The sequence below is a fragment of the Sander lucioperca genome, chromosome 3 (genome assembly GCF_008315115.2).
Source record: "Sander lucioperca isolate FBNREF2018 chromosome 3, SLUC_FBN_1.2, whole genome shotgun sequence".
NCBI classification, from domain to species: Eukaryota; Metazoa; Chordata; class Actinopteri; order Perciformes; family Percidae; genus Sander; species Sander lucioperca.
Window position 1 is genome coordinate 44,383,325 of NC_050175.1, and position 13,805 is coordinate 44,397,129.

The following is a 13,805-nucleotide window of genomic DNA, read 5'->3' on the forward strand; positions in this document are numbered from 1 at the left end:
AAACGAGTTGATTTCTTTTCGCACACAACCAAAACTATACAATTAAACCCACATCCTACTATAAGGAGTTTTGAAAATGAGGAGACAAGCTTTCAGACAATCTTCTATCACAGTCTACACACACACACACACACACAGCAGTCTTACCTCTAGCCGTAGGTATTCACTCTTCTCCTTCGAGATCAGGTTTAGGATGATGCTGCTGTGTTTGCGGGTTCGAACCAGGGCTTGAACCCATGTCCTCCGGGCCGGCAGCGGGGACGCCAGCGTGAAGTGTGCATGACTGTGTCCTTCAAAGGAATACTCTGGGACCTCTGGTGTTGGTACACACACACACACACACACAGACACACACACACACACACACACACACACACACACACACACACACACACACACACATACACGTCAGTCTGATAGTGCTACTATTAAACACAATTAAAGTTTGAAATGCAACATGTACCATTTTATCTAATTAGAAGATGCTGCATTCCAGAGGGAACCTCACTTTACATTGAAAGAATACACAATACAACAATACAATAGGCAAAATACACGTGACAGAATATGTATGCTTTAGCTGGGGTTATGCATGGTTCTTCTTTCTTAGGCCCATGTTCCCAGAAGTGGATTTTGTGCATGCCAGGCAGACGAAACCAAGCACACCTAAAATGTTTTCAAAGCCATTCTTCCATCTCATAGCATGTGCAAGTTAAATTTTCATCCGCCTATCGCTTCCATACCTCTCCCTCTTTGTCTCTCTTCCATGCAACTTTCACGAAGTTGAGTGGCTCATGAAATCCTGCTTGAAGGCACAGTCAAATCGCACATTTTTGGTTACTCCTAGGAATACAATATGCAACACATCAGCCATGTCTTCTCAAAACTCCATCTTGTGTTTTACTGCTGTGTTTATCAAGACCTCAGAGCTGTTTGTGTGTTTTTTTTGTGGATATAAAATCATATTAACACCATAAATTTGGAACTAATACTCTTACCTTTCTTAGATAGGTTGTTCAGTACAGAAGACACTGGTGATGTATTTTTCTGTAGTGAAATGAGGGAATTTATTAAATCCCAGGTTGAATTTTTGAGGCAACTGAGACATACGAAAAAACAAAGAGTATTTTCTTTCTGAGCGGTTTTCTTTATTTGTTGTAGATGCTCTTTCTTCCTGATATTACCATGAATATTGTGGAATAGAATGCAGAGATAGCAACAGATCTAATGAATATTTCATCCAGTGAGGGTTTTAGATCAGGGGTCTTCAACGTCTTTTAAGCCAAGGACCCCTTAGCTGAGAGAGAGAAAGAGCAGGGTGCCCCCACTACGTATGTTATGAAATTGAGTTGCATATTAAACTGGGCCTACAATAACGTGTAGGGTGACCTAAAGCATTTATACATACCTTTTTTGTGGTACATACAATATATTAAAATAATTATTGACATTAATATATTTATACATGTTTTAATGTTAAACATACGTGTAGCACAGTGAATCCTCGTGATTTGTGAAGGTTGGGGTCCGGCTGGCTGTGAGTTTCTGTTTTGTTTTCTATTTGTTATTTCTGTTTTCCATTATGATCTCTCGGCTGTGTGAGTTTCTGTGTTGTTTTCTATTTGCTATTTTCTGTTATGCTCTCCTGTCAGTTTCTGTGTCGGCCCTGCCTCTCTGTGTCTCTGTTTTTCCCCCCTCCCCTCCTGCCTGCGCCAGCCAGCTGATTGTGCACACCTGTTCGCCATCTCACCATCACTCCTCCCGCCGTACACACCTGCCAGCCATCTACTTCAATCAAGCACAGTATTTAAACCCCGGATCTACTCACCATCTTCGCTTGATCGTTGTTTCAGCCTTCACGGTGACACAAGCTCCTCAAGATCACCATTGCATTCCTGCGTTATCTGTTTCTCTGTCCTAATCCCTTCCTTTGTGTTCTCTCCCTGCAGTCATTACTTCCATCCCTCTGTCTCCAGTCAGCTGGCCTCATCCTCCAGTCCCCTCCTCACGGCTCCCTGGGCTCCCTGCTCCACTCTACCTCCGCTCCTCGCCCCTTGGCTTCCAGCGCTTTCCTCAAGCCCCTTGCCTGTTGTCTCCCTGTTCTCCCTGAGCTCCCCAGCTGCTCCCAACCCCAGCCTGTGCCCGTATCCTGCTCCTTGGCGTCCACCTCCTCACAGCCCCTCTCCATACCCTTTTTCCCTTCATTCCAAATAAACCTTTTGTTTGAGCTGAGTTGTATTGGGTCCGTTCTGTCACTCCTCGTAACATGATTAACTGTATCTGTGGATGGCTACCTTACCTACAGGCCTATAAGCCATCAATGTTGTGAACATTTAAAAACAAATCACAAATAGGCCTATTTAATTTTGCTAACAATATGTTTGACTCATGTTTATGTATATTTTCAGACATATTAACTTTTTTTTTTTTTTTTTTTTAAGATAATGTTTTGGGCATTTTTAGGGCTTTATTTTCACAGGACAGATGAAGATGTGAAAGGGGAGAGAGAGGGGGAATGGCATGCAGCAAAGGGTCGCAGGTCGGAGTCTTTAATTAAAATGATTAAAAAATAACCTGCATTACCTCTAAAGACCCCCTAAGGGTCCCTGACCCCCTGTATCTCTGCTTTAGATTGTAACATAATGTAACAAAAATGGACTGTAGGATACTATTGGATGAGTATGGCTGCAGTATAACTTATACTGATATAATTAATATGAAAGCATATTTCTGCTGTTTATCTTGTAATTGTAAATGAAAGATAACTTTCCAAAAAAGAAGAATTCTTCCTCATTATATTATAAACCGCTGTGCACTGTTGTGGTGTCTGACGCACTTCCAAACTCATGGATGGACTCTAACTGGACTCCCTGGATCATATTTCATCATCATGTTTTTCAGTCATTTATTTCCGTCTGAATGCCAGCTAAGTGAGGTGGAACGTAACTGTGTGTACCATGGAGGATTTCAATATTACTACAGCACAGGCCAGGAATAGTTTTTTTATGGAACACATCAATATTTAATGTGAATGCCAGAAATGCAATTTGATATCAGGTGTAAAAACACTTCAGCTCAGGCATCTTCAAGCACAATCTAGGTATAGGGCAAGTTCAAAACAAACATGAAGGGGCTCTTCTTTTATGACAAACAACAGAGATATGACATGAGGGTGAGAGAGAGAGAGAGAGAGAGAGAGAGAGATGCAACAAAAGTCTCCTGCTGGACTCCAATCGGGGACGTTACAGTACACCATCGGCATCTAAACCCCGAAGCTATGGGGACAGCCCATAACGAGGGTCTTTTTTTTCTATTCTTTTACTCTGCCTTTCCAGGTTGCAGCCAGGCTGTGTTTTCATGGACTCCTAAAAGTAATGCAGATGATTCACAGTCTGCATGTGAGTCGTGTTAGAGAATACAGATGACTTTTTCTTCTTCTTTCAAAGATTGCCTGATTGTTTGCCAAAATCATCCACGTGCCCCCAGTTGGTCATTGACACCAGAGCTTGTTGCCTTTTCAATCATATGAATCATCTCATGAATATGGAGAGTGATTCATCCACATTCCTTCATTCATGCATTCGTTTTGAGAGAGTCTGTCAGGGAGAGTCTCTGTGCGGTACGAGACGAGAACCAAACAAGGCTGTAAAGCCTGACAGCGGGTGCTGCAGTCAGCAGAAAGCATCTCTAGAGGTGCTCTCCTCAATCTGGAGGATGGGTACAAGGGGCGGTGCAGGTGGGTTATTAAAGATCCCATCTCAATCCAACAACAGTCTCTTCCAACTGCGGCAAACGCCTCCACAGCCTTAAGGCCACGCTCAAAAGGAGCTGCTTTCTTCAGGCCATATGTATCCTTAATATGGATGCAGCCAAGGGCCTGCACGCTGCTCTCTGCAAGAGCGTGACCTATATGTGCATGGCTTTACTAATAGAGTACACCCTATGTGCACATGGGATACCGTGAAGCAAAAGTATTTCTGAATACCATTGATGTTAGAAAGGCATGGAACAGCAGCAGGAGATAAAGTAGGTTGGTAAGATCCAATAATGTCCATAGTCCACTCAATCCTCTCTTACAATTCTAGATTACTCGTTTACAAAACGGGAGGTTTCCACCCTTAATGTTTATGAGGGCATTCATGATAAAGTCATGTCAACTAGATTTAATACAGCAATAACGACTGACACTTTACACTGCAAAATAAAAAAGTGGGTTTACTTGCCCTGCATCCTTGAGGCTGTGACAGAAAACAGCCTGTGAGCAGTTAAGGTCTCTCATTTTACCCTCCTTTAATCGTCACATTAAATCTTGTTTAGCTGTGCTACATAACTGATGCTAGAAATGTGCATCTGTGAAACTGTGATTAATCTAAATGGGATAATTATATGGCGTGTAAATCCACACATTTTAATAGTAATGACATCATTATGACTTTTATAGCCAGGTAACTTAACTACCTTACTTACCTAACTTAACATAAAACCTCCAGACCTAAATGCCACTGCCCATTTTGCTTCAGTGCTACAACAAACTCATTTTCCAAGCATGAAACATCGGTGCTCAGCTACTACCAATAGGGCTCAACAGTGACTTTTTGAACAACTGGTTGGTTCCAGAAGTGATTTTCCCCGTTTAGTCTGGGATCAAGCCAACCAGCTACAAGATGAATCGTGACCATACAACATTTGATTTTGCGCACAAGAACATTTTGAAAACGGCAAAAAAGGCAAAGGTACAAGACTGTGTACATAAACTATCATAGACTTCAATGGTAGCAGCTCATTCTAGCCATTCGCGGGTGGGGTAAACATACATTTCCTTGGTAACAGACGTCACTGTTACGCTTAGGAGTGTGGGTAGTGTAGTATATCCATAACCTGTTTTTTCTTAAAACAAGGTTGATTTCATATGGACTTGTAGCTTCTACAGGAACAGAAACTTTTGTTTCACAACCTCGGAGCTCGTGGTCAGTCTACCTTGGACATAATTTAGACATAATGGCTAATAATCAAAATCCTTACGGAGAAAATGAATGGGATTTATACTCCCGGAACAACACTATTGAGCTCTATTATGCTTTCATTTCACATGCCATAACTCAACACAGTCTCTGCTGCAAGTATTCAGCCAAAGAGCAAAGGATCTTTCCGAGACACATGGATGATTTGGTTTTGTTGTAGATGGTGAATCTAGAAGAATGAATCTACCAAAAAAAATTTGTTTGGCTTACCCTCTTCGCACTGGTGTCCTGTGTATCCTGGCACACACTGGCAGCTGAAGGAGCCCCACTCGCCGTGACAGCGACCCCGGTGGCCACAGGACGGATAGCCCATGTTGACACAGCTGCTATCGGTGGTCAGGCAGCCTGGAGAGCTGGACTGCGAGTCGGCTGGGGAGCCCAGATCATACAGCTGAACGGAGGAGATAGAGGGGATGGAGAGGTAGCAAATGTAGAGAGGATGGGAGGAGAGGAAAGGAATGATGAGAGGTGGAGGAAGGAAAGATGGGGATATGGGAAGGGAACAGAGAAAAGGTGAGCAGAGCGGAGAAAGAAGAGGGTGAGATGTAAGAGAACAGCATTAAAATGGGGGAAAAAGGAAAGTTGATATGTGAAGTAAGGAGAGGTGCCATTAAACAGTTTGTGGGAAGCAAACGGGAGACAAAAAAAGCAAAGTGACAGCAGAGAAAGGGGGAGACACAAGACGGACAGGTAGGGGTAAGTAGCCAGAGGGGGTGTCAGAGTTTGACAAGAAGTAAAAAAAAGTCAAACATGTTGAAGCACATGAGCTCAGGGTACACGGTGGCCTTCTCGACTTTTCCACTCTCATCACAGTCTCTCTCCGTTTCCCCTCTGTGACTCTCACAGTGATGAAACCAAACGCTGGACAAATGTACTAACGTCGAAACAGCATGGCCGACAGCATAGAAAGATGAAATGACGGGGGAACCTTGAACACCTAACTTTGTGTCCTTCGCAGAACCATGCCATTAAAGACATTAATGTGTTCAATCCCTTCTCTGTCCAACCAAACTTTATGAGTTCTGTTGGCGAGGACGTGGGAATGCAAAGGATTGTAAAAAACTGACAATGAGTCATGCTGCCAGGGATTCACTGATTGGCTCTGACCTCCAGCAAAGAGGCATCTTACTGGTTGCTGACCTTTAAAAGCTACAGCTCCTCTGTTTGCTTTGGACCGATCATGTTGATTGCCCAGAAATGAAACACAGACATTAGCAATCAATCACTGAAAGACCTGTCGGGGTGTCTGCAATTGATTTGACTGTGTATCTGTGTCAGTGTGGTGCGTATGTGTGTCTCTGAGCAAAACACTTGGACCGATATACGAGTGGAATGCTAAATTCTGCTTAAATTACACATTTTAGCTTTGGCTGAGAAGAGTGTCACACCTCCACACAGAGACACTGTAGGCTGCCCTATTTGTGAAGATTCATTTCAGGTGTTGGGCATAAAAATGTCTCAGTCCACAGGAAGTGGAAATACAAATTCAACACCAAAATACAAAGTATACAGCTGTGAGTGTGTGATGCAGTGATTCATTAAGGTGACATAAGCGGAAATCGCAGGGGGGTCAGGGCCTACCCCATCTGAGGGTTGTCCCCTGCTAAAAATAATATATATATATATATATAGTAAATAATATGATATATACAGTACTTAAGATAATTGTGTAAGTAGTAAAACAATACAAACGCAAACGAGGCAAAAAATGTGTTTACATTTAGAAACATTTTGAGCCCGTCACAGTGGTATGGCTCACTTTTTGTCGGCTAAACTCAACTGTAACTGCATGTGAAATGACCGTCACCTGACGGTGCTCTCTCGGCTAAATTTAACTGTACAGACCGCTAAACATGTGACCGGTCTGTACAGTCGGCTTTTTTTATTGAATATGTATTGAATATTAAATTCTTGAGGAATTTAATTGTTATTGTGTCCCCAGCAGAAGGTGACGGACATCCGGCTGAAAAGACGGACATCTGGTGGAATTTCCGGCGTCACCTTAACAATCCTGGAAGTGGAACGTCATTGATATAGACTACGCCCAAGTTGAAACACAAAATTCAGGTTTATTGTCTTTACATCCATATGTGATCAGGGATCTTCTCATTCAAAAACCATGCCAGCTGCCACTCCTCTGTGAAGTTTTGGAACCAGTCTTTAGGGATTTGCTTCCACAAGAGCATTAGTGAGGTCGGACACTGATGCTGGGCGATAAGGCCTGGCTCTCAGTCAGTCCAGTTCATCCCAAAGGTGTTAGAGTGGGTTGAAATTAGGACTCAGGTCAAGTTCTCCCACACCAAACTTTTTTAATGGACCTGGCCTTGGGCATGGGGGCATTGAGATGAGGAGAGAGCCTTTACTAACTGCTACTACTACTACTACTAACTGTTGCCACAGAGTTGAAGAAACAATTGTCTAAAATATAATATGCTGTAGCATTAAGATTTCCCTTAATTGGAAATAAAGTTATAATCCTTTAGATTTCAGTTCTGGTTGGTGTGGCGACACCCGTGGTTAGTGGTGATCACGCTAAGCAATCACAAAGTGTGTTTTTTTGAAACTGCTTCCCTTTATATGTCTGCTAAATAAATGTAATGTAACGCAATGTAACATATAGGCCAGGATTTTCCTAATACATACAGCAACATTTTATTCCGGCTGAAGGGCTACACATTTATAACATTGGCTCAGAATGTTCTACAATGTCTGTTACAAGTCAACGTCTTCCAACTTTGATTAAAAGCTGCTAGCACTCAAAATGCCATTAGCCCATGTGACTGCAAACTTCCATACTTAGAAATGGAGTGACAGTTTTGTCAAAACAAGCAGTAATGTTCGTCTGAGAGCTGAAGGGAGAAAGACAAGCGGAATAATGCCAGGACGAGGATGGAGAGAGTTAAAAAAAAAAGAAAAGACGATGGCAAATGACAGCCAGAGGGAAGAGACCCAACTCCAGAATAGAAACACAATTATAAAAAAATAAAAATAAAAATCTTTTCCTGTCTCTCTTCCTGGACACAACTTCACGTTCGCCCATCTTTAGCCCAGTCTAGTTTACTTTCTTCTTCATCCACACATACCACATGCTGTTTCCACACAGCCATGCATCGCACAACAACAGGTTTATTAATGAGGGGACATGGCCTTGACTGGCTCCAAAACACAAATATGCTAATGTATAAAATACAGACACAGATGCCCACAGGAAACACACATATACATATAGTGGACACAGTCAGATAATCGCAGGATATATACAAAGAGACACCAAAGTAAAATCACAGATAAATATGGAGACGTACATAGAAACAGGTACATACAGAGTATGCAGTTACAGCAAGCGTGTCTATCAATGTCAAGTACCTTTACCACATCACAGGCACACCCACCTCAAGTGAAACAGCTGAGAATGTGACACAAAAGCACTTTCTAAAGAACAACACCAAAAATAAGAGACCAACAATAAAAAAAATCATACAATGCAGGAACATGTCCATCAACTATTAATCATCAGTACGCCTACTGTTGCTTGCTCTTTGGGGATTTATTATCCTCTCGCCCACTCACATCGTGCAGATTCCTCTCATTAGCACATAGCGTTTGTGCAGCCTCCAGCTACGGTGCACCGCACCAACTACAAGCCTTTAGCATTGCAGCAGGATAAACATATAGCCCCACTCTTGAGATTCACATCTAACATCCTAATAGAGCTTTAAAAGGTCTACTGAATAGATACAGTAGACAGTTCTGGGTTGGAACCTGCCGGCCGGTAACGGCCCTTCTGTGTGGAGTTTGCATGTTCTTCCTGTGCCTGCATGTGAGGGTTTTCTCTGGCTGCTCCGGTTTCCTCCCACAATATGAGCCAGTAAAGTCAAAAAGGTTAGGCTAATTGTTATATTGTTTGTAGGTGTGAATGTGAGCGTGAATGACTGTCTGTGTGTCTGCCCTGTGATTGTTTAGCGACTGGAACAGGAAAATAAGTGGTTTGAACTAAGCGACAGGCCAAGTGACTGACTAGACTTTTGTCGTTTGAGGATAACCATCAGAACAATTGAGTTTTTAGTTTTCAGCTCTCACATACACATACACACAAACTTGTCTCACTGTTGGACTAAAAATGGGTCCCTACAACATGATTGGGCGACGACAAAACAAAACAATGTAACATTAACATTGAAAACATACTGTATGTGTACAGTAAGTAATTACAATAATGCAACAAGAGGGACAGATACATAAATGGAACAGGTTTTGGTCAGAATTGCTATCAGAAGAGAAAAAGTAAGTTTGGTGCTGATGTCTGGCTCCAGATGAAGTTGGACTTGGCTGTATGCATTTCTTTTTTTGTGGCTTTGTAAGTTCATGCCAAGATATGGTTTAGACAAAATATGTGACTCAGCTTTAAAGTCCTCCTCGGCTGCAGTAAAAAAACATATCAGGGTTTATCGTGCTTTTGACTCTCTACTTATGTCTTTATTTCAAAATAAGAGCATACATTAATCCAAGATCCTCCACTTGAACATTTGAAAAAAACTCGCTTCACTGAGAGTCCAGCAAGATCCGCTCCTACAGTACCAGTACTCTTTCTCTTATCCAATTTGAAGTAAGCGCTGCCGCAGTGTTCAAAGCAGCTGCAAGCACTGCTGTAGCAAAAATAACCTGTCAAAGCTTCTGTTGTCTCCTTTGAAAGTGTCATAAAATAGGAAAATTATTCCTCCCCTCCTACTCACCTTCTTTGCATTGAGAATGCAAAAATGCCATGATCATCAGATCGCAAGCATAGCTGAATGCAGAGCACACTTCATACCAGTTGTAACTTAAGCCTAAATCACTAACATATACAGTGAGAGAGACAGTCTCACAGAGTGAGACATTATCACTGGCATCAAGTAACAAATGTATTATTGCTTCTAAAAGAGCGATCATTTACACATTACCTACTTTGAGCAGTAAGCTTAAAGGGTAACTTCAGTATTTTTCAACCTAGACCCTATTTTCCTGTGTTTTCGTGTCTAAGTGACTGATAAGAACAATACTTTTTGAAATTGGTCCAGTATTTAGCAAGACCGCGCTGCATTCGGCAGGTCAATGGGAAACATTATATCCCTACAGAGATAGACCTTTTTGTTAAAGAGTAAGCTCCTATTTGTTTAAAGCAGCCATATTATGCTCATTTTCAGCATGCTGCATGCATGTTAGCATGCTAACGCTAACGCTACGAGCTAATGGTTGCGGTTAGCCTGCTCGTTTGCAGTGCCGATTTTGAACAGCTCACCCAGAGACTGAAGGCAGGACACATTCAGAAACTGTATCTCACTCTAAACAGCATGGAAGGATTTTTTTCAAAGTTTGTATGTGTGTGGAAGCACCAGAGACACAACATAACACCCCAAATCCCAGAAAAAGTGATTTTTTCATAATATGGGCACTTTAACATGAAACAGCCCCGAAATTGCTATCGCCAAACCCACCAGACATACAAATAGAATTTTAAAAAGAATAGAAGAACAGTACTTTTATCATCGTAAAATACACTTTATTCAAAGGAGACAGAAACAAAATAAAACTATTAAAAGCTGTCTTAGTTCGTCTTTCCGACTGTTCCAACAACAACCACTCCGGTTTGGTTGAAATAAACCCTTAATTCACCCATTTACATGTGGAGATATGCTGGCTCTATACACGCTAAAAGTACTGATTATTTACATGGAGTCTGGTGAGTTTGGCAATGACGATTTCAGGGCTGTTTCTGGTAAAACAAAAAGGATCTTACTCTTACTTACTTAAAAAAGGTAGGGATCCTTTCCATTATGTTGTCAAACACTTTGACTAACAGTCTGAGCCTGTCAGTGGCAAAAACAGCACTTTTAGTGGACGGAAATTGACGATGTGCATTTGCCCTTACATTGCAGCCCGGTTTGTGTCTGCAGTTTACAGCGTTCTTGCTCAATACTGGACCAATGTCAAAGATTTTTGTTCACTTAGACACCAATGCAGGTTGAAAACTACATAAAGTACCCTATTACATGTTCCAGCCATCAAAGTTGTCATCCTCCCATGTGATTTTTATCACATCTTATCCTGTCAGCATCAGTTGGAAAGGATGTTTACGTCTAAATACCAGTTAAATCAGGCACTCCTCGATAGGCAGGGGCAACATTTCCTCACTTAGTCATATGTTTATTTGATGCAAAGCTAAAAATTATAGAACCAAAATCGTAGGCTTTAGAAGGCAGCGGGTTCACAAATGGCTATCATACCTGAGGCCTGTGTTCATAAAGAAATGATTAGGCTTTTCTTGGGGTTGGGTTCGGATTGACATGGTTGAGCATGGAGTCCTTGACTTTTTAACTCCAACAGAACAGTGAAATGTTACATGAAAGTCTTGACTTGAATTCAGATTTGGGCAGGAGTGGAAATGTTTATATTCCATTTCACCATTGGAGGGCACGTGTGTAATATTTGAAAGCGTTTTGAGCTTACAGTTAAAAAAACAGCTCTTACATGGCTACTGTGAATGTTGAAACCTGTTATTTAATCCATTTATCAGCTAGAGTGCAGGCGTGAGTTTGGGTCGGCTTGCGTGCTGGTGTGCTATAACGGCTGTGTGCTTATTGTTATGTGTGAACAAGTGTGTTACCTTGCTGTCCACGATGAGGTTGCGGATGCAGCCGGTGAAGTGTTTGTGCTGAAGCTGAGGGTAGATGTAGGGGATGTCCTCGTTCACACCGCCGAGCTGGAGCACCTGGCTCATGTTCAGGTGTCTAAAACACACAGAGGCATGGACACACACACACACACACACACACACACACACATATATATATAAACAGGCACTACTGCCAATCAGGGTTCATAGCACACATAATACATGCATCGCCATATCCCTGTCTTTTGGTTCCTCTGACACATTGGAACTTAATACAGGGTACCCCGAGGGATCTCCAAGTTACATTTAAGACTTTTTAAGACCTTTTTAAAACTACCTAAGATCAAATTTTATTAACCTTACGGCCATATAATGGAAAATCTGTGTGGATTTTAAGCCCGAGAAAAGAAGTATGTTCCAAGTAATGTTACCTGAATTTAAGAAAACATTTTTGTGAAGTGTGTTTGTAACATAAAATGAATTAAATATTTGTCGCATTTAGAGCTCTCATGCTGTGAAACTAAAAATACAAAATAAAGTGCATTTAAACGTTAGCCACACAATATTTATTCATGACATTAAGGCATTTATTTAATCCTACGAAAGGACGAGAAAAAATATAAGAACAAAGTAAAAGAAATTTAATAATTTATAAAAGAAATTCAATACTTTTAAGGACTTATTTTTAGAATAATAAATGTAACACTTTTTATTTTATTCTTTTAAGACCCTGCGGGAACCCTGTATTAGGATTTCTCCACACTATTAAAGACACTTTTTGCAGCCATTGCTTTAGCTTTTAACCACCCAATTTTAATCAATCCTTTTAACATTCGACACAGAATCAAACAAAAGCTGTTGGGTGCAGCACAACAAGCAGTAAACACAATATTGGCATGTTATACTGTTTTTTTGGGGCAAATGTGCTACTAGCGACCCCTTACATATCACACTAAGTGATCTGAACCATTGTTAGTATTGGTTACTGCAGCTTTAAAGAGAACACCACAATACCATCAAAAGGTAAAAAGAACTCATATTGCAGTTATCAAGTGTCATCAAACCTCAGTGAAGAACATTAACAGGTGACAAACAATAATTGTGAGCCCATGGCCAGTAAGTGTGGCACAAGCGTAAAAGGCTAATTATTTTCTATTAGCAAAACTAAATCATGTTCTGATTATTGTTATTAGTTAGGGCTGTGTATTTTCAAGAATCTGGCGATACGATACGTATCACGATACATGGGTCACGATTCAATATATTGCAATATATTTTGATACTGTGCGTAAGGCGATATATTTGGATTTTTTTAAAGTATAATTTTAGAAAAACTCATATTTAAAAAAAAACATGATGTACATAAAAGTCAAAGAAGTTTACTTTAGGCAAACAATTCAGTACACAGAAAATCAAACTGCCAGTTTGGGATTGTGGTTCACAGGTTCTTAGTGAGCAAATCTGTATATGCTAAAGTAAGCCAAAGTTCAGCCATAGCTACATTGTTAAAAAGTCAGGCACTGTTAGGCACTGCTAGGCAAGGACACTGGTGGTGTGTCTCAGCATAGCCATCTAGCGGTAGGCAGTTTAAACACAACATAAAGTGAACCACGGTCTTACATGAATATTTTTTAACGTAAACTAAAAAAAAAAAAATAAAAAAAAATAAAAAAAAATCAACAATAAAAAAATCGATACAGTATTGCAAAATAAAATATTGCGATACTCAAGTGTATCGATTTTTTCTTACACCCCTATTACTAGTGTACAATAATATGGAACAAACATTTGCCCTTAGCCCTTTCATGATTGTCACCCTGTTGCATGATCTTTGCTGGTAAACAGTAGGGGTGTAATGATGTATTCAGTGATCAAGTGAAAACATTGATACACATCATCTTTAATACGCCTTTATCTTGAAATCCCCATGGCAATAATTAAAAGGTCATCAAGGGTGCTTTAAGTTAACTAATGAAAAACATTTGCAACATGTGCTCAACTGAAGTTCCATTTTTTTTATTAAAAAAAATAGATTTCATTTAATGTAAGAAAAAATGTCAGTAATAAAACTGTCAAATCATATTTTAGTTGTTTTAAGTGAGTTGATATAAATGTAACTGATTGTGTATTTG

The 13,805-nt window shown here is 40.6% G+C and overlaps 2 protein-coding genes across 4 annotated transcripts in view; one reads left to right on the forward strand and one right to left on the reverse strand.

The window, feature by feature from the left end:
• Window positions 1-13,805, forward strand: part of dpy19l3 (dpy-19 like C-mannosyltransferase 3) — a 616,246-nt gene that overhangs the window by 133,668 nt on the left and 468,773 nt on the right. The window lies entirely within an intron of this gene.
• Window positions 1-13,805, reverse strand: part of si:ch211-186j3.6 (neural-cadherin) — a 369,843-nt gene that overhangs the window by 54,178 nt on the left and 301,860 nt on the right. For both annotated transcript variants that reach the window (XM_031290668.2, XM_035999800.1), the window contains exons 30-32: window positions 11,665-11,788; window positions 5,232-5,412; window positions 148-314 (exon numbers count right to left, since the gene is read on the reverse strand). In XM_031290668.2, the coding sequence (XP_031146528.2) occupies window positions 148-314; window positions 5,232-5,412; window positions 11,665-11,788 (472 nt within the window). The remainder of the gene's footprint in view (window positions 1-147; window positions 315-5,231; window positions 5,413-11,664; window positions 11,789-13,805) is intronic.